Source organism: Parus major, chromosome 12 (genome assembly GCF_001522545.3).
Source record: "Parus major isolate Abel chromosome 12, Parus_major1.1, whole genome shotgun sequence".
Classification (NCBI taxonomy): Eukaryota; Metazoa; Chordata; class Aves; order Passeriformes; family Paridae; genus Parus; species Parus major.
In genome coordinates, this window is record NC_031781.1 from 3,951,774 (window position 1) to 3,977,211 (window position 25,438).

At 41.2% G+C, this 25,438-nt stretch overlaps 1 protein-coding gene across 9 annotated transcripts in view; it reads left to right on the forward strand.

Moving 5' to 3' along the window:
- Nucleotides 1-25,438, forward strand: part of DCAF1 (DDB1 and CUL4 associated factor 1) — a 47,170-nt gene that overhangs the window by 18,057 nt on the left and 3,675 nt on the right. For 2 of the 9 annotated variants that reach the window (XM_015641026.2, XM_015641023.2), the window contains exons 10-24: nucleotides 385-564; nucleotides 1,773-1,982; nucleotides 3,147-3,316; nucleotides 4,491-4,615; nucleotides 5,718-6,978; nucleotides 7,876-8,074; nucleotides 8,528-8,610; nucleotides 9,371-9,455; nucleotides 10,842-11,075; nucleotides 11,593-11,686; nucleotides 12,147-12,251; nucleotides 12,971-13,044; nucleotides 13,973-14,077; nucleotides 19,672-19,680; nucleotides 24,771-25,026. In XM_015641026.2, the coding sequence (XP_015496512.1) occupies nucleotides 385-564; nucleotides 1,773-1,982; nucleotides 3,147-3,316; nucleotides 4,491-4,615; nucleotides 5,718-6,978; nucleotides 7,876-8,074; nucleotides 8,528-8,610; nucleotides 9,371-9,455; nucleotides 10,842-11,075; nucleotides 11,593-11,686; nucleotides 12,147-12,251; nucleotides 12,971-13,044; nucleotides 13,973-14,077; nucleotides 19,672-19,680; nucleotides 24,771-25,026 (3,190 nt within the window). Of the gene's footprint in view, nucleotides 1-384; nucleotides 565-1,772; nucleotides 1,983-3,146; nucleotides 3,317-4,490; nucleotides 4,616-5,717; nucleotides 6,979-7,875; nucleotides 8,075-8,527; nucleotides 8,611-9,370; nucleotides 9,456-10,841; nucleotides 11,076-11,592; nucleotides 11,687-12,146; nucleotides 12,252-12,970; nucleotides 13,045-13,972; nucleotides 14,078-14,412; nucleotides 14,617-14,838; nucleotides 14,905-17,946; nucleotides 18,007-19,671; nucleotides 19,681-21,292; nucleotides 21,357-24,770; nucleotides 25,027-25,438 lie in introns of those variants that run through there. The other 7 variants (XR_004499276.1, XR_004499277.1, XM_033517570.1 and 4 more) reach the window with 7 other exon arrangements.

Consider the following 25,438-nt stretch of genomic DNA (forward strand, 5'->3'; position numbering starts at 1 on the left):
CTTGGTTACACTGAGCAGAATTTGTTTCTTCAGTGGAAACTTGTCTGCCTCTAGTGAAGTGTTCTTTGGATATATGAGAGTGGTACAGAGAAAGGACTCTGGAATTACACTACACTAAGGCTGCTGTATTCATTGTGCTTTGCTCTAAGAATGGACCAATTTCTAGTCCTACATTGCCAAATCATGTTCTTTATTAGTCTAACAGCAGGTTTTTTTACTGATCTGAAAATGGCACTTTTTATTTCATGTCTCAGATGTCCCAAGTCAAGCTGGGAATAACTGATACTTGTCCTCTGCTTCTCAAAGAGTCTTCATTCTCCTCGGACCAAATCTCTTAAGCAATCTATTTGAAATCCTCCTCAAGAATGTTCTTTTGCTTTCTAGGTGTGCATGCACCCCCATAATGTGCTTTCAGATGTAGTGAACTACACCTTGTGGCTGATGGAGTGCTCCCATGCCTCGGGCTGCTGCCATGCCACCATGTTCTTCTCTATTTGCTTCTCCTTCCGTGCTGTCCTGGAGCTCTTTGACAGGCATGATGGGCTGCGACGTCTGGTTAACCTGGTAAGGGCTGTGGCTTTAAGTAGGGAACAGGGGTTTAGGGGCAGGTTTTGCACCCTGTGAGTGCAACTGTGGAGAGTTTTGTTGTTTTGTTTGGGGGTTTTCTTCCTCAGTTCCCAAGAGATGGAAAGGTGGGTTGAGTTTTCTAAGCAACACGCACATTCATCCTTTTATCTTTATTATTTTTATTATTATGATTATTGTCTAGAGACTTTCTACCCTTTGGGAGCTTTTTTGGTGCAACTCCTGGTTTAAGCAATACTCATTCAAACAGTGGTGGCTTAGTGTTAGTCCAGATGTTTCTTACCACTCCACATAGACATGCACTTTGTTGGATGTGGATAAATGCAGCCTTGTTCCAGGAGAGGAATGGCTGTGTGTGTGCTGCAGGAACCACAGTACCTTCTGGGCACAAGTTCAGGACACTGTTCATGTAGAAGAGCTGCAGTGTCTGCAGGGTGCTGCTGTGCACTCCTGCAGCTTGGGCCCTGTCTAACTCAGGGACATCAGTGCTGCAGGGTGCAAGCATACCGTGTGGTGCCATATTATGCCTAATAGTACTCAGCACAACACTGCCTCCAGACCTACACTGTTGTGACTTCTTTAGCTGGAAAGGAGGAGGTTCAGGGGTCATCTTATTGTTCTCTACAACTACTCAAAGGGTGGCTGTAGTCAGGTGGGGGTTGGTCTCATCTCACAGGCAATGACTGACAGAACAAGAGGACACAGCTTTAAGCTGTGCCAGGGCATGTTTAGGTTGGATGTCAGAAAAAAATTCATCAAAAGAGTGATTGGGCACTGGAGTCATCTGCCCATGGAGGTGGTGGAGTCACTGTCCCTGGACATGTTTAAAAAAAGACTGGATGTGGCACTCAGTGCCATGGTTTAGTTGATGAGCAGGTGTCAGGTTAGGTCATAGGTTGGACTTGATCTCAAAGGTCTTTTCCAGCCTAGTTCATTCTGTGTTTCTGTGATTTCTGCCTTCATAGATAATGAAGGAGAGGACATGGTTCAATTTAGGCTGTTTACCCACGCAGAGACCCTTTTCTGTTCAGACAGCCTTTGTCAGCACTCAGTGTGCTTCTGTGTCCTGTACAGCAAAGGCAGCATGTTTGGGTTTGGTACGAGAGCAGCTGAGAGTTGTAGATGCTTTTTTTCCTGAAGACTGAGCTGATGAAACTTTTTTCCTCACACCCAATTTCTTTCTGAAGATAAGCACTCTGGAAATCTTAAACCTGGAAGACCAAGGAGCCCTCCTGAGTGATGATGAGATCTTTGCCAGTCGGCAGACGGGGAAGCACACCTGCATGGCCCTGCGCCGGTACTTCGAGGCTCACCTTGCCATCAAACTGGAGCAGGTGAAGCAGTCGCTGCAGCGCACTGAGGGCGGCATCCTGGTCCATCCACAGCCCCCCTACAAGGTGAGAAGCACATTGCAAGCTTTTCACATGGTTGTTGCATTTCTCAGTTGAATCCAAGCTGCAGACATATGTAGCTTCAAAGCCAGTGCAATAACTAGGCAGGCTGCAATTGTTTTATTTGTGCTTTTTTCCTGTCGTGTAGAATGGTGCTGTAATAGGAAAATACAGAGGAGCCCTTGAGGTTTGTCTGAATTACATTTGATTAAGGCTTCTGCTCATGTGCTGTGGTTCCCTTTTCCATTTCTGAAAAACTCAAAGGTTGTTTCTGATACTTGTGGGGTTTTCTGTGCTGTGATTCTCTGAAAGGACAAAATCTGTATGTACATAGAGGTACATAATGCTGAAGAACTCAATAAATTTAATTGGATAATGGTAACTGGAATGCCTTTTGGACACCACTGCTTTTAGAAATTACCTGTGAGATCCAATAATCCATAGTGTTGGCCATGGCATCTTTTTCCCCCCCTGATTTCTCCTTGCAAAGCTGGTTTTGTTAGTTATTTTGGGTTTGTTTGTTTGTTGGGGTTTTTTTTTTAACTGGATTTTTTTATGGCTGCTGGTTTTTGAGAAACCACATTCACCTGTGGTTTCTAATTTAATTTATGATGATTTTCTGGAGGAACTGAAATAAAATATAAAGGAGTTTTTGCTTCTGCAGAAATTGCTTATTTTCGGTAACTAAAGAAATGTATATAAACTGTTTCTTTCTCATGTAATTAAGAATATTGAAAGGCAAACTTGCTAGGAATTTTTTTTATTCAGTATGTTTTGTAGTCAAAACTTAGAAACTGTAATTGAGTACTTAGCAACCTTTTTAATATTTTAGCATAAATGTATACTGAATGATGGTGCAGTAACTACTAGATTAGTGGCTTAAAAGCAGAGCATGATTTTAATGTACCTTTTATTCTTAAATTTGCCTTAACTTTATAAGACTGTAAAGAAACTTAAAGGATATTATCCTTAAGCTTATTATTGTATATTATAGTGACAGTTGCTATATTCCTTTATAACTGGGGAATAAACCAGAAAGTAAATACTTAATCTGCAAGAGACAGTGGTAGTCTAATCTTACAGATACAGTGTTCAGTTAAATCTCAGCAGTGGGGGATTTGATGTGCAAGTTTGTAACCCTTGTGATCTAATGGCATCCCTTCCCTGCAGGCTTGCTCCTATACTCATGAGCAGATTGTGGAGATGATGGAGTTCCTGATTGAGTATGGTCCAGCACAGCTCTACTGGGAGCCAGCAGAGGTTTTTCTGAAGCTGTCTTGTGTCCAGCTCATGCTTCAGCTCATTTCCATTGCCTGCAACTGGAAGACATACTATGCAAGGTGAGCTGTTTGTTGTAGTGCTCTATCTGAGTGCAGCACTGGTGACTCTTGGGCAGGACGCTACATTTCCAGATTTTCTATCCTGCTGGTGTTTAAAACAGCCACGTGCTGGTTAGTGCTGTTAGGGCCTGTGCTGTGGCCACACAGTGCTTATCAAAGCTAACTCTGGGGAAAGCAGGACTAAAACTTTCAGGCAGGGAGAGGGAGGTTGAGAAATTTCTGAAGAGCCAAAATGCTTCAGGCCTTTGATTACTGTGACACTGATTTCTCAGAAAAGCTTCGTTACAGTTCTGTGCCTTTTTCTATCAGTCTCAAAATTTGTTTAACCTTTTGTTGAGAGAAAGGCTAGAAAATAGCCCAAGGAGAGGATGAAATCAGGACCTATCTTTAATCCTGGAATGAGGTGGACCAGGGCTCCCTCCTCCTTATTTCTGCTGCCTACAGGAGCTCCTTAACTTAAATTGAAATTCTCTGAAATCTGTTTTGCTTCTGCAGTTCTCTGCCTCCCTCCCACTCTCAGGTTGCACTCTCCTGGGTAGTTCTCCTGTTTCTTTCCTTCTGCAGCTGTTCCCTAGTTGCTACCTGGGTTAACTCCTACCTTTCCACACTGGTTGTAGATCTCCTCTTTTTTTGCATTTTTCTGCGCTCTCACCTCTTGCTGAACAGCCCTTTTCACCTTCCACACGCTGCGTCTTTCCTAAACTGGAGCCGAAGTTGGTGTCTTTTTTACTATCAGAGTTGTCTGGTTTGCTGTTAAACAGTTTCCCTTGACTTCAGAAAAACTTCCTTCCTAGTTAACTGGTGACAGAGTATTTTGGACAGCAATGTTTTCCAGCTAAGATGTAGAGTTAGATTAGATTCAGAAGCCTAATTTAGAATGCTTTCGTTAGTAAGTCCTAACATTCTTATTTTTATAAATGCAAAATTACTGTGCTTTTAGGAGCCTGTGAGCCAAGTGGGATAAATGTTGGCAGACTGCAGGCAGTGGTGTGCATGTAAGCACTGCCTTCTATGGAGACCAGCCCTTTTCATTGTAAAATCAAAAGGCACCATCAAATGCAGCAGATGTGACTGATTTCCTTCCATTTCTTGGAGTAAATTGAATACTATTTTATGTTATTGAAACAATCCTGTACATGCAGTTCTAAGAAGTTCTTCTGTTGCTGTCTTCCAGGAATGACACAGTACGATATGCTTTGGATGTACTGGCCATCCTGACCGTAGTTCCTAAAATCCAGTTGCAACTGGCAGAACCTGTGGATGTGTTAGATGAAGCTGGATCTACTGTTTCCACTGTGGGTAAGCTGAATTTGGTCCTAATGACTTAGACATTTATCAGTTGTCTTCTGCTATGTGGGTTTTGGCTGGCTGTTCCTTACCTACAGTGAGACAAAGGTTAAAATAATTCATGTATTCAGAGTTACTGTCAAGGATGCAAATAAATGGGAGAGTGCACTGTGGTTAAAATTGTGTCATGATTAGCACTGTGGTTGGGTTACAAATTTAGAGGCAGGTCTTTCTCTTGCTTGTTTTCAAGAGCTCATTAAGTACAGGTGGAGGCAAATATACTTTTGTAATGGGACTATTAGGTTTCTTCAGTTTCTCAGAAATTTAGGTCTCTTGAGAATATGGCATTTGAGAGTAAGGGAGAGGAACAATTATTGCTGTGTGAGTTATGCTCTAACTGGTTGCCTCCAGGTTCAGCATGTAAATGAGTGAGATGTGCCTGGATCAGATCCAAGGCTTCTACTTCAACTAGAGCCTCACTTTTCTTTTTAAGAAAATAAAAATAAAAAGCAGGCAGAATACTAGATATAGGCAAAAGGCAATTTGTTTTGCACAAAAAGTCGCTAGGCAAACACTAATTCTGTGAGGGTTTTGATATTCTGAAGCAGACATGAAGCTAACAGGAATTCTGTGGGGAGAAAAAGTCACCCAAGTCACCCTAAAGTTTCTTTTTTCACCTGATTCCTTTTGGCAGTTGTGATATGATTATTTTGTCCTCAGTGACTTGGTCCCCTTCCTTCCTCTTAGTGTTTACTTGGTTAGTAAGTTAGTAAGTGGCTTATACAAGAGTTGCTGTATGTGGAAAGAATCAGAGCATGTCTGTGCATCTTGCTCAGTCCAGATACCTTAGATTTTTCACTCCTGGGCTGTGCTTGATCACCACATATAAGAGATTGTGTGACACTACCTCCTGATGATGAGGTGGAGGACCAGAAGTGCAGGAAAATATTTTTCAGGGAGGTAGAAGAATATGTCTTAGACTAGCAGAACTTCAGGAATTTCTGGAAGTACCTATTTTCTTCAAATTTGTTGGAAGACTCCCGTACTTGCCTGATCAGCTTGTGTAAGCTACACTTTATAGAGTACTAAAGAAATTACTTCTTTCCCTCACTAGGTATTAGTATCATCCTTGGAGTTGCTGAGGGTGAGTTTTTCATCCATGATGCTGAGATTCAGAAATCAGCCCTTCAGATCATCATCAATTGCGTGTGTGGCCCAGATAACCGGATCTCCAGCATTGGGAAATTCATCTCTGGGACTCCACGTCGAAAGCTTCCTCAGGCCCCCAAGAGCAGTGAGCACACGTTAGCCAAGATGTGGAATGTGGTGCAGTCCAACAACGGCATCAAGGTGCTGCTGTCGTTGCTGTCTGTGAAGATGCCGATCACTGACGCGGATCAGATCCGGGCACTGGCCTGCAAAGCCCTGGTGGGGCTGTCGCGCAGCAGCACCGTCCGGCAGATCATCAGCAAGCTGCCCCTGTTCAGCAGCTGTCAGATCCAGCAGCTGATGAAGGAGCCAGTGCTGCAGGACAAGCGCAGCGAGCACGTGAAGTTCTGCAAATACGCTGCCGAGCTCATCGAGCGTGTCTCGGGGAAGCCCCTGCTCATCGGCACGGACGTCTCGCTGGCGCGGCTGCAGAAGGCGGATGTGGTGGCCCAGTCGAGGATCACCTTTCCTGAGAAGGAGCTGCTGCTGCTGATTAGGAACCATCTCATCTCTAAGGGCCTCGGGGAAACGGCGTCTGTCCTTACGAAAGAGGCTGACCTGCCCATGACTGCAGCGTCTCACTCTTCTGCCTTCACCCCTGTTGCGGCCGCTGCCTCTCCGGTGACGCTGCCTCGCACTCCTCGCATAGCTAACGGCATCTCGGCCCGTTTGAGTAGCCACACTGCTGTAGGTTCCACTGCCACCTCTGTCCATGCTCAGGCAAGGCCGTCTGCATCCCAAGGTCCACCTGCCCTTCCAGGCCCTTCTTACGCCAGCAACTCTCCTCTGATTGGCAGGATTAGCTTTGTCAGGGAGAGGCCGTCTCCCTGCAACGGCAGGAAAATCAGAGTGTTGCGACAAAAATCGGACCATGGCGCCTACAGCCAGAGCCCAGCTATCAAAAAGCAGCTGGACAGACACCTTCCTTCCCCACCCACGCTGGACAGTATAATCACAGAGTACCTTAGGGAGCAGCATGCCCGCTGCAAGAACCCTGTTGCCACCTGTCCCCCTTTCTCTCTCTTTACTCCCCACCAGTGTCCTGAGCCAAAACAGAGGCGCCAGGCGCCCACTAACTTTACCTCACGGCTGACCCGCAGGGCGGCCTTTCCGAAGTACGGAGGGGTGGATGGTGGCTGCTTTGATAGACACCTTATATTTAGCAGGTAAGGAAGAAAACAATGTTGTGATCCCTCTCAGGATGTACCCTGTGCCAAAAAGCCTTACCTGGATTCAGGCTGTGCAGTCCCACAGTGGAGTATCCTTGGAGACAAAAGAGTTTTCATTCACGGTGACAGTGAGAGAGCCTTGAAAGGCATTTTTTAGTAGTTGTTCTGTTTGTCTTGTCCTTAGTGCTCACCCTTAGTACACAAAGCACACTTTATTTTCAGTAGCAGCATTGACTAATGAAGCTGGTAGCTCTTTGTTCTCCTTTGGAAGGTGAGTATGTAGCACCAATTCTGTGAGAGTGCAACATAGCCTTGAGGATGGTTGGCTGACAGTAAAATCTGTATTTTGTTCTTGCAACGGAATCATCAGCACCACCAGTTGTCTTTTTATGTGGCCTTTCCTGAGGTTAAACTGGAAGGTGATGTAAAATTTATGAAAATGAAAGTGCCATGTTCATGAAAGCATCTTCACAGTGGAAGCAGTGTCACTGTGGGAAGTTATGATGCCAGGACATTGTTGGGCTCATGTGACATCTTCTTGTGCTAAGTGTTTCAGAACTGTTAGGGTTTTTTTTTCTAGTTCTCTGTTCTTACCCAGGTGTTGACATTACAGATTTTCCATCAGTCCAGCTTTGAAGATGGAGTCCAAGTGCTTCAGCTGAGTGATGTGCGTTAACAGAAGTACCACATAGTGGAAAACAAACCCTGAAAGATTGCAAACACTGTTTTAATAGTGAAGGACTAGTCTTCAAAATGACACTTTGCTTACTCTAGAAGAAAGCTATAACTTGTGCCCGTGTAATCTTTAAGGGCTGGATTTAATGTCATCACACAGCATTTCAGTTTTGCTTCTTTCTCTCCTTTGGGTTACCCACGTATTTTTGCCTTCTCTAGGTTCCGTCCAATTTCTGTGTTCAGGGAAGCAAATGAGGATGAGAGTGGCTTTACCTGTTGTGCATTTTCAGCAAGAGAACGATTCCTAATGCTGGGTACTTGCACAGGGCAGTTGAAACTCTATAATGTGTTCAGTGGACAGGAAGAGGCCAGTTACAATTGCCATAACTCTGCTATCACGCACCTTGAGCCATCCAGGGTAAGGAATCACAGATATGTCTGGAAGTGGAAAAATGCTTAAACTGACAAATACACATTTATTTATGTGTGAGATAAGGTACCAGAGTTTATATATCTTTGCTGGAGAAAGAAACCTTTCAGGGGATGATTCTAGGAAGAAAGAAAGATTTATAAGCAGAATGGACTCCCCTTGCAGGGCATCAGAATTCAGCCATGGATTATCCTGATTTTATCTGCTGTTAACATCATAGATTGTTCCTATTGTTACCTGCAAGGTTTGTCTGCCAAGGGCTCTTTGTTATACATAGTATTATATACTTGGATTTTATCCCTACAGGAGTAGTATTAAGCACAAAAGTCTGCTCTACTGTTTCTAAATAGATCTTGTAAGTTAAAAGTGTACAGGTAAAATGATAACCTCTGTTTTCCCTGGTGTTCTTTTGCTTTCCTCGACTCCAATCTGGAAATCCAGGATGGATCTTTATTGTTGACATCTGCTACGTGGAGCCAACCTCTGTCTGCATTGTGGGGAATGAAGTCTGTCTTTGATATGAAGTAGGTACCCTCTGATTCAGCTGTGGGGTGTGCTGCACTTGGAAGAACCATTTGATACAGGAATAAATTCTAAAACAGAATAGCACATACCTCAGAATGTCTTGTGAAAAATAAAATGTGAGCCCTTACTTATGTTGGTAATTTCCCTATTTTTTTTGGTACAGAGCAAATTCTAAGTAAGTTCTACCTGAAGTCCTGTTTCATGCAAGATACATCACTAAAGTCACTGTTATTCCTAAAGGCAAAGATACATGTTTGTGTTTTTATTCTCATGTTTCTAAATTATCTTGGCAATCTTTCTGTAGCCAGTTCAGAATTTGACTAGCATAGTGATTTGCATGGTGAAATTGTCAGACTTGGACTGCAAACTCCTTAAAATCTATTGCAGTATTTACAATTGTTCCTTCCAAAAAAAAAGTGGGTGGAAAACTGTTCATTTTTAAAAGGTTTGATTGTTGTCTGCTTTAGTTGTAAACAACTGTTTTGGAGTGACCTGTGTGGGGTCACCTAGGGGCCTTTCCTCAGAGGAAAGGTGTCATTCTCTCAGGCTCCACATCTTTCAGTGTTCACGATGCCATTCACTGCTGACTTCTCCAGTGTTATACTTATGGCAGGCTCTGTTGCATGATGTGGTCAGTGGTAAAGGAGAGGATTTTCTACATCTTTACTCCGTTGTTGAAACCTGTGCTAGAACTGTTGCTGTTGTTTGGGTCATGTAGAATCTGCAATTCCTTGACTTCTTTACTGACTGTATCTGCAGGCATTCCTTCCCTGATGACCACTATGTGGAGTTCAGCAAGCACTCTCAGGACAGGGTCATTGGCACAAAGGGAGACATTGCACATGTAAGTACCAGGAAAGTTCATGGCTGTGAATCTCTGCCAGAAATATAATTTTCCATAGGATGTCTGTTAATTGATGTGAGTGCTTTGATGCTCTGTGTAACTGATGAGCTTCTGGGGAAAGTCTTGAAAGTGTCAAATAACTTCTCCTTGTTCCCAAGGGTATTAACTTGTTCATCACAAGCAGTGTGGATGTGTTGCCCTCTGGGCAAGTATCCTGGGCAGTTTTAGATTCTGCTTTGTTTTATTCATTTCAGAGAAATCATGCAGGATTTTTTTCCCCCCTCTAAAGTTGCTTTCTTAGCTTTACTTTTCAGTAATAATAATAAAGTTCCACTGTCAACAGTAGTTCAGTCAACAGCTGTGAGAAATGACCTATTAGAAATGTCCTCTCTTCCCACCCCCTCCTCCCCCCAAATTTGCAGCTTACTTTTGGGTCATTGAACTTTAGCACTGTCTCTTTGGAGAGTATTGTTGTAGTGCTTTGCATGAATTCCTGCAGATTGGACAGATAAGGCTTCAGAGGGCTTCTGCTGCTTTGCAGTGCTGATTTGCATTTGTAACAGGTTCCGTCTCTCTTAAAAGAGAATTTGCGTAAAAATTTTCCATGAAATATAGCTTATTCAAATTACTCATAATTTCACATGTTACTCTGATTTGTTTCAAGTAAACTCTCCATTTCTGCCCAGTTTTTAACTTGGATTTAGCTGGAAGTTTGTGTATTATGTTTATGTGGTAAACAGATTTGTTTTCCACTTCTAGAGAATATTTTCCTCTGTAAATTTGAACAAGAGCTAAGCTCTGAAGGATGTTACAAATCAGATTTATCTGAGGAGATAATTATAAACCCTTTGTACTAGTATAAAGCTCTTTCTATATTCCAAAAGTTTCTTGTGCCAAAGCTCAAATTTGCCTTTCTGTGTAAATGCCAGGAATTTTAACTCATTTTCTATAGTTTCTGGCTTTTTTCCCCTCACTGTGTGCTTTGGAGTTTTAATGTTTGTAAATACCATCTGCTCTGAAAGCAGTTCCATTTCTGAAATACTTTCTGGCTAAGTGGTACCTTGTGACTGCAGCTTCCCAGTCCACTCCTCACAGTGGGGTTATTTTATTTGGAACTCATACTGATTGTAGTGAAATGTGTCAGTGAACCTGCAGTAAGCCAAGCATTGGCCAAAACTTGTGAGGCTTGGTTCCAGCTGTGAAAAACTATTAAAGGGCCGGTAGAGGAAGGGTTATTTATGGAATGCTGTCACATAAAATGGAAAAGTGAAATGGGGAATGGGTTGATTCTGTAAGCAATCTAGGAAGGAGAATTTTTGGGGGGATTTTAGGCACAGGTATATTACAAATTGTGACTAATCTTTCTTTTTCTTTTTAATCTAAAAGATCTATGATATTCAGACTGGCAACAAGCTGTTGACTCTGTTTAACCCAGATCTTGCCAACAACTACAAGAAGAATTGTGCCACCTTTAACCCCACTGACGACCTTGTCCTAAATGATGGTGTCCTCTGGGATGTCAGATCCGCACAAGCCATCCACAAGTTTGACAAATTCAACATGACTATCAGTGGTGTTTTCCATCCCAATGGGCTGGAGGTCATAGTCAACACTGAAATTGTATCCTTTGGGCCACTGGGACCCTAAGAACTGATATGGATGAGCATAAAAAAGTAGCTGTTTGCAGAATTGTATTAATGGTCTTCTGTGTTACATATTATGTGTGGCAACAGGAGTTTCTATCTGTGAGTCAAGGACGAGCAGGGACTGTTAGGTATCTTATTTAAATCTAGATTCTGCCTCTGATGCAGTCTAGAGAAAATACTGAAAACAGAGAGAGAGCAAGAGAATTTCTTCTGTGATAATACTGCATAGCTCCTCATCTCTCTTCCCATGTCTTAACAAGATCAGCCTTGAAGGTACTGCAGTCACCTTTGGTGACTGGGAATGGCATTTTGAGTAGGACCTTTCTCCTTTTGAACACGTGGAATTGTAGTGCCAGTGTCCAATTCTGCTTCCATCATATTTGCAAGACAGAGGCAATGAGGTTTCTTTAACTCAATTAGCCAGTTCTTTGTCACTTCACTGAAAAAGAAATTTTCAGTTGTTTGTTGTTCCTTAGCCTGTGTTTTTTCAGTGGGACCTCCGAACTTTCCATTTGTTACACACAGTACCTGCACTGGATCAGTGTCGTGTGGTCTTCAACTATACTGGCACAGTGATGTATGGAGGTAGGACTTCTCCCCTTACATCACTCTGCTGGGTCACCTCTTGTGACATCAGTAGATGCTTGTTCAGTGAAATGTGAAGCTTCAGAGATTGTGTAACTCCAGGCCTTACTGGCATGTGTGAACTGGATTTTTTTCCAGGATGGTCATGCTGCATATATTGCTGACAAAGACAGTTTTCTGTAACATCAGCAATATCACAACTAATTTGTGAGATTAAAAAGCAGCCTGTTGTATAATGGCAGATCCAGTGATGCTTGAGAAAATAATTTTGTCCTCTGTATTAAGTTTTGATGATCTGTAGTATCAATAAAGGCATCTCTGGAAGAGTAGATATTAAATGGGTCTTGCCAAGCTATTAAATATAAAGAAAATTAATGCCAGAGTCTCACTTGATATGAAGTTGATTAATGGTAGTGACTAATGGAAGGCAGATTTGTGGAATAATCTTTCCTTGTTTCAGCTATGCTGCAGGCAGATGACGAGGACGACCTTCTGGAGGAGAGAATGAGAAGTCCCTTTGGCTCTTCTTTCAGGACATTTAATGCAACTGATTATAAACCTATAGGTAAGAGAGGAGCCAATAGCTTTGTCTGGAGGTTTGATGGTTTTATGAAAGTTTGCATAGTAACATTCACTTCTCTCTTTGTATGTGTGAGAACACAAGCTGCTGTATCCTGTTCTGGGAGAAGCACAGGAGTTGGGTTTAGCACTGACATAATTTCAAGTATCATATCCCATTCAGTGTGTGACTGCTTTACTTGCTCCTGTTCAGCAAGTAAATGTTCAGCAAGTACAGTTCTGGCTGTATTTCCTCTCTTCTTTCCAAGTAAGGCATAATCTGAGGTAGTAGGTCACTTGGCCAGGATGGCATTGCTCTCATTTCACACAGGGCTCTTTTTTTAGCTGGTAGAGCTAAGCTAATTCCTGCTATGGACATAAACAAATGTGGCTTTTGCTGTTGAAGGATGGCATAGGTCACAACTCAGTCCCTTTGTTGCACCTGTTCTGAAGGATGATCTGTTGTTTACTGTGCTTGGGGAAACCAATAAATGTATTATCAAGGGAGGAGGCACCGTGCAGAGCAGGTTAAGAGCTTACATGCCTGTTTTTTACAATGGTCTCCAATGTTTCTATTCTTTATTACAGGTTGAATTACCTACAAATATTCATTTCACTCAATTCAGCTGTTTTCTCTTGTCCCAAGACTGTATTATTTGTTTTTAGACACTTCTTTTTCAGTGAGCATTAAGTTAACCACTGAGTTTGTTCTGTGATATTTTCCAGCTACCATAGATGTAAAGCGGAATATCTTTGACTTGTGCACAGACAGCAAGGACTGCTATCTGGCTGTCATCGAGGTAAAGAAGCTAAACAAAACCCTGGTCTCTGTAGCTGGAGTTTGAATGCACTGCTTGTTATTTCTTTATTGAAGTTCCTGCTGTTAAATTCATGTCCTAAGCAGTGGTGGTGTTTTGATGGTGCTAAAGATGCTGTTCGCTTTTTATTCTGCCCACCTGCAGTCTTGTTCTGCTGCTTCTTATTCCTTAAATTTCCAAACACAACTGCTTCTCTTCTTCAAACTGTTCCCACTTCAAAATGTACAGATATTTTCCTTCTCATGAGCATAAAGAAAAATGTGGTTTTTTTCTTATTTATAGCAATAATTTCCTATTATTGCAAATTAAAATGTGCACCGTACCAAGTAACTGGGAAATGCAATCTTTCAGGGGCTTCCCACAGAGCCTTTCTGTGAATCACCCTTACTGTTCCTTTTACACTTGTCTTCCTAGCAAAATCCCAGAAGCTAAGGATTTGAAGCAAAAATTACTGAACTAAACTTCTGGTTTGTTAAGGGAGCAGTTCTTTGCTCCATAATAAGTTGTCAGAATCCAATTTCTTGAAGCCCGATTGTGCACATATAATGAGTAATGTGAAATCCTGTCAGCTTTATTCTCCGTGAGCCACTGATCCCTACAGACCACAAAAGCAAATCAAGAGTTTGTAGCAGAGCAAGTTCATGTTTAAATACTGAAGTTGGAGATGACAAGGTTTGTAAGAAACCAAAAGAAAATTTTCTTTGATAAGGAGTCATTGGAAATGTTACTTCAGGGAACATGACAAGTCTTGAAACCAAAGAGACTCGTTTTAGTGCTAATTGTAGTGCTGCTGGTAAATGGGAGGGAAGGATTTTGGAAATGTTGTTGTGCTTGAGATCAGATGTAGCATTGAATATGACAGCTGAGCTCCGTTCCTGGAGTTAACTTCCTGTGGGCATCTCCCCTGCAGAACCAGGGCAGCATGGATGCCATGAACATGGACACGGTGTGCAGGCTCTATGAAGTGGGCCGGCAGCGGCTGGCAGAAGATGAGGAGGATGAAGAAGAAGATCAGGTGAGAAGCATGGCATTGATCTGTGTGTTCAAGATTAGCTGTTAGCCCTCTACATGTGTTCATTTATTACCCAGAATGTACAGAGGCCTCATTTGGCCTCACCTAATGTGAAATAGATTACTTTACTGTCAGTGTAAACTAAGACCATCTGTGCAGAACCTGTATGAACAGTAACTTTGTGCACTGTAAATTAACACAAACATTTATAGTTTATTTATTAATTTCCTTAAGTATTCAGACTTAATCAGAAGCCTTGCTTTTTGTTCTGCTTTTTTAAGTATTTCAACCTCCAATATAGACAGTACTGCTTGAGGCTTTCCTTTTTTCAATTCCAGTTCTCATATTTGGACATAATTTATCACCAATTTGTGAAAGAGACAGCTTGTGACTAATGCAGTGAAACTGCACAGTACTTCTACACAGCAAAAGATTTAAAGAATTTTGAAGAGGGCTGTAGGTTTGCACTGGAATGTGTTGGTTTTCCTTCTCTGATCAGCTGTTTGATCTCTGGCAACTTGACAGAAGAGCTCAGAACTGCAGTAAGTGCCCCTCAGGGTGCAGCTGGTAGAATACACAGTAGCACAGAATGCTTACTACAGTCAAGTGAGAATTAAAATTCCACAGAATCAATTTGTAACTTTGTGGGTGTCAGGTGTTTTGGGTTGTTTTTTTTTTTTTTTTGGACAGGCAAAAACCTTATGCTTCGATTCCCAAAAGATTTAAAATGCATTATTCTTTGCTCTTTGGTGTCTGCATTCTAGTAAATCATACATTTGTATCTCCTGTGAGAAAAGCTGACTTCACTTTTTTCCAAAGAATGCCAGAAGGTAATACTTTGGTGGGTTTTTTCCCAGACTGTGTGGAAAGCTGGATTTGTGCTACCCTTTCTATCTCTGAATCTTCCTGTTGCTAGGTTAAAACTCGTGCTCTCTACTTCAGAAGACTGGAGAGCAGGTCTCAGGAAAGAGTAACTTTCTTTGCAGTTAATTGTTATTATGATTTTCCTGTAATTCTGAAGATAAAGCAGTAGTTCTGGTTTGGGTGTGAAGTGTGCTTTCCTGGCCACTGAGTGTGCTATAAGGTTGCAGTTGAAGTCTTGGCATTCTTTTGAAATCACTGGTCGCTGTTTCTATCCCTAGATTGGATAGATTAGAAGAATAGAATTTCTTGGGAAGCAATGAAGAGGAAGGAGAGATTATTGCTCTCTCCTTCCTTTCTACATCTCAGCCATCCACTGCTTGCCATGGGCAATATTTATTATTTCTATCTCCACTTCCACTGTTTTTGTTCACTTTCACTATATTTTTAGTATTCTTATTTTCTTTATAAAATCTCCAAAAATAGTTTGTAGCAGAAATGAGTTTGGTATTGTCCAATGATTAACTAGTAGCTGTCAGGGCACTGCTTTGCAAAATCCTGCTAAGTGTTGACTTAAGGGAGATCTGTGTTTGTGCAAGGCAGTCAATGGTTCCAGGCTGTAACACCAGGTACCCAGCAGAGATAAGGGATCTGCCATCCATCAGGTGTGACTGGGGACGCTTTCTGTCTTACAAAGAGAGGTGGCCCCAGGCGAATCTAAGTGTGCTAAAAGCTTTTCTGTAATGCTGATGAAATGTTCAAACAAAGCTGTTCCTGGATCGATTTGCAAGTTAAGAGTGATTAGTTGGTATTGCATAACCGCTGCTTTTTATGGTCTCAGTTTCTGGGGTCTGTACTTGTGTCCTAGACAGCAAGTTTTAGGGATAGTTACAACCAAGTTTCTTTAGTAAGAGAGATTTGGTCTTAATATGAGCAACATTTACGAGCCCAAATTCAATTCAATGGACATATATCTAGGCAAACACAACTAAGCCCCTTGCTCTTTGTCCCACAGCTGTTCTGTGCTTTTTCTTCAGGTTTGTTTTTGTCTTAGGTTTCCAAAATACAGCTTCTGTCTCTGTAGAGACATCCAACATTCAGCTAGAATGAAGAGAGGTTTTCCTGAATAAAGACAGAATCTTTGGTACACTTGTCTGTAGAGAGGTTCCCTGATGGAAGGATTTTTGTTTGTGTGCAAATCCTCACACATATGTAGCTGTTCATTTGCCTAGTTAGTTTCTGTGATTCAGCTTTTGAAAAAATTGGTATAACATTTCAAACTTGTTGGAACTTCTCACAGATACTCTAAAACCCCTTCTAGCTGAAACAGGGTGCTTTCTGTTCTTTCATGAAAGTAGTGGTGGGGGGGAAATCCATAAGAATCAAGATGAATCTAGTATATTTTTGGTCTAAGTTTGAGAGACAGAAACTAATCTGTTTGACCTCTGTCTTCACACCTTAACTTGATGTATATTTGGATTTTTGTATCTGACCTACATGGGTCCATGGGTACATTTTTTTGCCTGTACAGAAAATAACGAGTACTCAGATAGAAAGGTGGCTGATAGGCAAGCCTTACTCAGAAGTCATGTGATGCACAATGACATTGCTTTAAAATTTGTGCTAAGAGATAAGGACTATGGAGAAAAATAACTGCCTTACTTTTTTTTTTACCTTAAATTTTGATGCCTCACGATGTCAGTTCTGACAAATGTCAGCTGATGGCTCCATGACAGCTTTTTCAAAATGCAAAAACTCAGAGTCTGTAAAATGAATCTAGCAGGGATGTTTGGCCTACAGATATCTTTCAGTTCCTTCTGTAATTTAAGAAAAAAAACAACTATGTTATTCCTCCTATCTCAGACCAACCTTGTAAGATCAACTCATCTGCTACATAAATTGCCTTCAAATTAAATGATGGAGCGGACTCAGTGGCTGTAGCATGAGACTGCTGCAGTGAATGTTTGTGGTCTTGTTTAAAATTTTTGAGGACAGCACCAGTATGGCCTGGTTCTTCCCTGCTTCTGTACCAGCCTTTCCAGTGAGATCCCTGGGAGGCTGCCTTTCCCTAGGTATGGCAAATAATCCAGGGTTGTCAAGCCTTGTGAAACAGAAAAAATGCTAATGAATGTTGATGCTTTGTGGTCTGTACTTACTGTGCATGAGGGAAAGTGAAGATGTAACATGCTTAATAAGAGTCTGTTTGCAAGCTCTTTGGTTGAGTGTTTTGCTCCAGAAAGACCAGTGTTCCTGCCTTGAACTTCCATGAGTTTTGTGAATTACTTTACTGCTGGCTGAGTATCCAAATGTGTCCATTCATAACCAGCAGTCTTACTCACAAGTATTTGCAAGACTGTGTTCAGCATACAGGGAAGTAGTTAAGGGTTTCCTATTTTCCAGTCTGGCTGCAAGATCTTCCTCTTTTTCCTCCTGTATTTGCCTCTGTTCTGATATACTCCTTCAGTTAGATTTGGTGAAAATAAGTTTGGTGTCTGGGTTACTGGTGCAGATCTTGGACTGCCTTTTGGTTGTTAGCTTGCTTTATTCTTACATATTTCTCTTTCTTGGCTGATTAGTATCCCCTGTTTCACTTGTTTATCTACTGTCTTCTGTAGAGGCAGACAAGGAATTTCAGAGGAAATGGCACATGGCAGCTGCCATGGGCTAGAAAAGGAGACTTCAGAAATATTATGTGCTCAGAAAAGCTGAAACCAAGGGAACACAGAGTAGACTCAAAACTGTGAAACTGAAGTCTGGATGAGGTGATCATCTGAGTGGGTTTTAGGATTTTTCAGTCTGTGCATTTTTACTTCCTGTTTTAGTTTTTCTTTCCATATTAGTTGTTTAAGGCCTGTTTTTCTCTCTTTGGTATGTGTGGGTGATGTTGCATCTGTAAGGCTCAAGTAGTGTCCTCAGTTTTTGTCATGTTCAGAGAGATTTATGGCTTCAGCAGCACATTGCTTCACCTAGCTGTCCCTGTCCTATAAAGTGTGTTCTACTTCTTTTGCCAGACCTGAAGAACTGTTAATTATCCTGCAGTGCTTCTGGGCTTTCGAAATGGTTGATGGTAGGTGTGTAATTTGTCTTTTTGCATTGGTTTAGTAAATTCTAGGTGATGGGAAATAAGCTTTGTTGATAAGGCAATAAAGACTTGAAAGACAATCACTATTCTAACATATGGTTTAGCCAGGGTGGAGAATGTTTTCCTCAGCTTTCTGTGTGGTCTTTGTGATCCCAGTTTTATTTTAGGGTTCTCCCCCTGTCTGCCTGCAACAGTAATTCCGACAGCAATTCCACTGTACTTCATTGCTGTTGTTTGATATTGGTTTGTTGGTTTGTTTTTTTCATGTGAATACTTACTTGCTGGGGAAAGACCCCACAAACCTTAATCCATATTGGCATAAATATTTGGGAATCATGAGACCATGGTGGTGCTCTGCCACTATAAGCTGACTAGAATGATTTATTATTTTTGTCACCAGGGACCCCAAAGTAAGACTTTGTTTTAGGAGCTGTTCCACTAACAGTTGAAGGTACAGTCAAGTCTTACTCAGGGATAAAATGATTTACAGAATAATAGCTGTGAATGGGTATCTTCAGACAAATGTCTCAAATGATAATGTGTGTCTATTGCACACCTTCATAGAAATCTTTGAGCTTAGTTGCTGCTGGGAAGGCTGAGTGAAGAGTGGTTTCTATCAAAGACCTTATATAACAAAACACATGTTTTGAACAGGCATCCTCCAAAACAGATATTTAAAAGAACAGTGCCTATACTTTGTACTGCATTTTGAGATAGTAGTAAATAACTGTGACTGCTTTAGCCTATTCTACTGTTTCAAAATCTATTTTCAGTGGCTCTCAGGCAGTGCAAACAGAGGAAATTCTTGGAAAGAGATTAGTATTTGGAGTTTCCATAAGAGCAGACCTAGTATTATGGAGTAAAACAGCTTCAGCAGAGATAAAAGTGTATTCTGCCTGTTCAGTGACATAAATCAAAGACATCCTTCCTCTTGCCTAACACATCTTTCTAGAATTCCCACAGTAGTTGGGGTCCAAGTAAATAAAAGATGCCTCAGCTATGATGAGAAATGCCTGTCAGAGGCTTGAGAAAATAAAGGAACAAATTCTTGTCCTGAGAGAGGAAGTTAATTTACCTGCCAAATTATTAAATTCCTTTATACAATATTGTTCTTTTCATGGAATTAAAGGAATGAATTTATTTTTGTGAGAGTGTGAGATCAGTGGGATACAGGAAAAGAAGCATATTGAGAGATTGTGTCTAGTTCTGTACTCCTTATATTACCTCTGAGCCCTGCAGCAAGACAATATAGTAACATCACTTAGAACCCCTTCATCCCAAGCATTAGGGAAGGTACCAGCTGTGAAATGGTGGCTTGCACATTCCTCAGAGGACAGTGACTGGAGCCAGGTTGATTATCATCAGCTGCAGACAGATTGAAATGCAAACATTTCATAGGCAAAACCTGAGTTTGGTCAAAAAACTGAACCTCCAGATCCACATGAGGCCCATTCCCTTAAGGCTTTTGTTTGTTTCATGGATGGTTTGTCATTCATCACAGGTAAGTAGTCATTGTTAGACAAGCTAAACCTACTTACACAGACTAAGAGATTAACTGCTTTTTATTTCTTCACTCCATGTTTTGCCTCTGTGACATTCTGTATGCTGTGTGCTGTTTCCTGTTTTAAATCTGCACATACCTACACCTGCATAGAAGCCTATGGTAAGATTCCTTGCTTGTTACATAAGGTAACTTCTGCACCTTCCCAGGCTTCTACATATTTAGCTCTGTGACTAATGGCTATGAAGAAGTAGAAATTCTAACCCTGAAATAGCCAAGAAGGTAAAAGTAGGTGCAGCCCTGCTGTGTGAAGGAGATGAATACTTGGAATTAATTTACTGGTACATAACAGGAATTATGGGTTTGCTAGCTGAGGGGAAGGATGGGCAGTAGGTAATCTAGGATGTGAAAATCCATACATGCTTGACAAGGGAGTCTGTTGGCTATACTTAAGCTTTTTCCACTACCCATTGTCCAGAGGTATTAAGAAGTGCAGGGGGTGAAAACCAGACATTGTCACTCTTGAGAATTACATAGCAAAAACCCAGAAAGTACCAACATGGTACTCAGCAAAGAGTACAATTGTCAGAAGGTATGACAAGGGGGTTGTCTGGAGAAAGATAGATAAATTACTAGAGCAAAGAGAGACTTACTCCTCTGGGTAAAACAGACTTCAGGACACTTGTATTTGAACAATGATCATATGTCCTTTTTTATGGAAGCAAAGCCCTTTCCCAAGCTTGGCAATAGGGAGTAGTTAAAATAATCTGGAAGGGATCAAATTACTGAAGTTGTAAATTTGGTCTACAAGAAACCTGGGGAAGGAGGGTGAAGTGAATCAGTAGGCTGTTTCTTGCAAAAGCATATAAGTTAACCAAAATTATGATACTATGGGAAACATTAATTTCTTTAAAGAGAAAACAAACCTAGATGTAATAAACTACTGCTGGAATCAGATGTTACCAGTAGATAATTTGACTTGGCTAAAAATAGCCAGAAGTGAATTAAATATCAGCTGGAACATTTGAAGTAGGGGGAAAAGCTTTACTAACATTGATTAGTTGTCCTGGAGATAGTGAAAAGATAGATGAAAATATGAATAGTTAGAGTAATACCATGTAGCATGATTCAGACTGAGAGGTGCAATAGAGATTGTGTTTTCAGAGGGAGGAAGTGTTGCTGGAAAGCAGCTGGAGGTGGGGATGGGAGGTGAGCAGGGGCTGGGAAGGGAGTTCTTGGAGCAGGAAGCTGGGCAGAACTGCTGATGTGCTGCTTGGTTTTGCACTGTGAATCAGCTCCTAGAAGAGGAAGAAAAGGTCAGTGAGGTGTGAGATAAACAGATGAAACTTTTTGTAACAGCTGAAACCATGTCAAGGAAGCAAAAAAAATCAGTGACCTGTAGATCTCAGAACTGAATCAAAATTTCCAACCCAAATATCAACAATTGAAAAAGACCTGTGGGGTCTTCCTTTGGCAACTAAAGGCCAACCTACTGTAAATTTGAGAGATTGTGTAATCTGCAGTGAAAGTCTCAAATTTTCATCACGTGGTCATAAAAAACTTTTGGATTCAAGAAATGTAAGAAAGCTCTATAAATATGTCTTGAGGGTGCTTAAAGACAGGCTGGTGTATTTTTGTATACTGCAGATCTGCAGTGCTGTAAGTTGTACTTCCTGGAAGCACTTTGTACATACACTAATTTAATGTTAAGATACATTACAGAAGTATGTTGAAAAGTTAAAGTTCTGCTTAGCTAACATGTATTTTGCATCAGTTTGAAGAAGTGAAATACTGGACTTTTCCTGAGTCTTTGAATGATTTTTGGGAGACGAACACCAGTGAGTATGTCAAGTATTAATAAGCTTTGCTACCCAAAAAAGACAAATTTATTAATTTTGTATGTGCAAGATGACTGGTAAAGGGGAATGGTAAGAAAATTGATGATGATGAAAGATTAGGAAGTTCATGCCAACAAGCATCAAAGAACAATGTGGCAGAAAACACATAATGCTTGAACAAGTGCAAAGGGTAAGGTTATATTTACTAAGCTCTGAAAGGGCTGTAAAAACTGGCAGTATAAAGAATTAGGTCAAGTAGCTTTTTTTGTTCCAGTGCAGCCATCCCAATATCTGCCATTCTGTTGGGAGTGTTGTTTAGTTTTTTCCTTTGGGGGTTATGAATTGTAAATTAATTGAGCCAAGTCTACTCTGCTTTTTGGAAGCAAACTGATAGTAATAAGTCACCAGTAATTTGCTTTGAGATGATCTCAAGATAGTCCTTTGCTGTGTAATCAGCTTTTCTGATTCTGTAAGTTTATGTCCAGGTTTTTTTGTACTATTACATCTCTAAATTTTCCCTTCACAAACCTGGATATGGTTTGGAATAACTGATTTGTCTTTTCTTGTGACACGGCACAAGGGGTTTTTTTTCTCTGCCCTTACTTAGAGTGTTTGAGTCCCTGGGGAAGGTGTCCCATTTTCTCCCTGTGTAGGGATCCCTTACATGAGACAGTTGTGATGTCTCATGAGGATTCATCCTGGGTCCTCATGAACAGCCTGGATATCACTTACATGTGGTGGTGTTAGACTGCAGCTGGCACTCCCTCAGCCCTTTCTCAGCTGTGTGTCCCAGGGGTTGGGTTTGGGAGCAGAAGCTCTGGGTGCTTTGTTTGGAGAGCTGTCCCAGGCTCTACATGTTGCCATCTGCTCCAGACAGGAAAGCTGCACTGGGCCTGCAAAGCTTGGGCTTGCCTTGGCTCGGAAGCTGAGGCAGAATTTATTTGCCTGTAGCTTAGCAGAAGCTTCACAGTGTCCAAGTGGTGTTTGGGTTCTGTGAAAAATGACAAGGTACAGGTTTCCTCCTCACTGATGAAGATGCTCCCTTGAGCCCTGTGATGTGTCACCCTCCAGCTCTGTAAGGATGTCACTGTGTGTGTCACACTCACATGCATGTGTGACTTCTTGTAGCATGAGTTTCACACTATTTTCTTTTGCCAAGGACAGGTACAATTTTCATCTCATCTTACTATTCTTAGGTGGTTTTTAAATGAATGTGGCCTGACCCTAATCACCAACTTCAGATTAAGTAATTTAAACTGTAAAAGTGGAAACATTTAATTTTCTGTTTATATTTTCACAAATTATTTTTTCTTCACTGGTTAATATAACCCTTCCAAGTTAATTTGCAGCTCAGTATACAACCTTTCTGTGTAATTTGGCTCTTATTCTTGTCAGCCAGAAAGGATTGTTAGCTCTCTACAATGTATTTCATTTCATCCTGTATTTGAAGGGTGATATTGGTATAAATGCCTTGCCTTAAGCTTGAATTAGAATGCTGATGAAACAGTAATTCAGTATCCAAGAAATACATTATATATGAAACAATCAAATTTAGTAGTTTCGACATTTTGAATCCTTGTGGACTAGATATTTAGGAAAAAAATACTTTCAGAAATTACACAGGTGTAGAACACAGAGGGGACCTAACTCATTTCAGAATCATTCAGGTTTTAGCTACATGGACTCTAAACGGATCTTGTAGACAACATACTTTTTTCCTAATATCTGCAGGTGTGTCTCTATCTCCAGATACTGAGAAACTTAGTTTAATAGTTCCAAGACTTTAGAATAAATTGATAACTCTTTCCTGCTTCAAAATTGTTTAGACACTGAAAAAGAAAAATAAACTCTCCTGCCTTTTCAGTTTTTAATCAGCTTTTCAATTCTGACTAGAGCAATAAAATTTAAGACATTGGTCTCTCTGCATATACTGCATAGAACAAAAAGAAATACAAATTATTAAGGCACAGCTTTTGTACTCGATTCAGTATGGTTTATGGAAAATTATACCCAGTATAGCACTGCAGTTTAAAACTGAACTGAAGGAAGATGTTTCCTCTCCCAGTGTGTATACAATTATGTCTGTTTATTTGAGGACTCATTGACTCCAAGTAAAGTAGTAATTTCTTAAAATAAGCACAGGCTTTAAAACAGTTTGGTTTAAATTTTATATTTAAACTCTTTCATAAAGGAAACTGTATGTAGCAAATCATTGCTTTTAAACTGTAATCTGCATTTAAGAACATGGCACTTCTGGTCAGCAGTGAAGACTTGGTTGCCCTTTGTAAGTGAAGAAACAATACAATTTACTCTTTTGGCTTTTTGGCTTTCCTTGTTTCTTTTGCCTGTGACAGATGTTGGGTTTGTGTGGGTGTGTTTTTTTTTATAGCACTGACTGAAGAAAAAGTAGGTTGGTGAGATGACAGTAAAGGACTTTCCTCTGTCCCTTTAGATCTGAAAATGCAGCAGTCTAAACAGTGGGAGTGTGGTGAGCTTGGAAGACCAAAGGAACCCTTGAAGTGGGTTGTTAGATATCTATCTTAATTGCTTCCTAATTTTGCAAAATGTGTCTCCTCCCAAAACAAAGGGGCAATTAGGACTGAATGAGTTGAAAGTATACTGTTAAAGAAACAGGCTGGGACTGAGGAGATGTGCAGGTGGATTGAAGCTTTTCTTTCAGTCCTGGAATGCTCTGGAGCCTGGCTTGTGATGGCAGTTTGTCTGGAAGAAGGGTAGAACTGTTCCAGCTGCTTCCCACTCAGTCTCATCCACTACACATAGATTTCTGGATTTCATCTGTACAATGGAGAATTCAGTTGCTTTACTGAATGCAAATTCTTATGGTTTGATAAAGATCTTGATCCACAGGTAAATACCAAAGATGAGGTTTCTGAGCTGCCATAAACAGTTCTGTTATCTGAAGCTGAGTGATTCAGGGATTGGCTCAGGCTAGAAGTGTCTTTCCCTGCATTTTATACCTCATCTAGATGGCAATGGCAAAGGCTGACAGTGCATGTGGTTTGATGTCAAGTGGAGGTTTTGGTCCTGCTGAAACTAAAGCAGTGTGCACAAGACTAGCAGCAAAGGCACAGATTAACAGGTTTTACTGCATGTCCTTCTCAGGGGTGCATTGTGGTGACACGTGTTGGTGGCCAGTCCTGGAGAGGAGATTGAGCCAGTGGTACCTGTTTACACTAGCATTTTGCAATTAAGATTTTGCAGGCCTGCAGGTGATCTGGCATGTGTGATATTCTGAAGCTTTGGAGAGAGTGCTTAGATGGGTGATGGCAGGGTGTTTATGTCTGATGGCTGGATATGGGGAGAAGTGAAAACTATAGGTTTTCTTTAGTTACTGTTATTCCATTTTACATTTATCTTAATGTCTGCAATGGACTGTTTTTGCTGTCTTTATAGGAGGAAGAGGAGCAAGAGGAAGAAGATGATGATGAAGATGATGATGACACAGATGATCTTGATGAACTAGATACAGACCAGCTGCTGGAGGCTGAGCTGGAGGAGGATGAGAACAACGAGAATGCTGGTGAGGATGGAGAAAATGACTTTTCTCCCTCCGATGATGAGGAGATTGCCAACCTCCTGGAAGAGGGAGATGAGGGTGAAGATGAAGATTCTGATGCTGATGAGGAAGTTGAGCTGATTCTTGGAGATAGTAAGTGTGTGCCCACCTTGGTGACCTTGTCCACTGCTTGAGGTCCCGACAAAGAGGCAATATCTAAATTTCCCCTGAAATGATTTAACTGACTTGTCCGTGGTTGGTATGAGTGACAGGCTATCATCATGTTTGTTCACCTGGGGCTTCTCTTAGTAATCCACACTAAAAACAGCTCATAAGTGAGAGAACAACTGTGCATTCTGGACAAGGAGGTATCTCCTTTCTACAAGTGCTCCCAGGTGTGTGTGTGTGAGAGAGAAAGAAAGAACTCCATGTGAAGAAGCTTCTTGTGATTGATTGCCTGCCCTGCCCTTCAAGGGGACACAGGTTTAACTCTTACCTCACCTGTCTTCTCTGCCTCATGTGAGCCCATAAGGACAGAGAAACGCTTTTCATCCTTGGTGCTGTT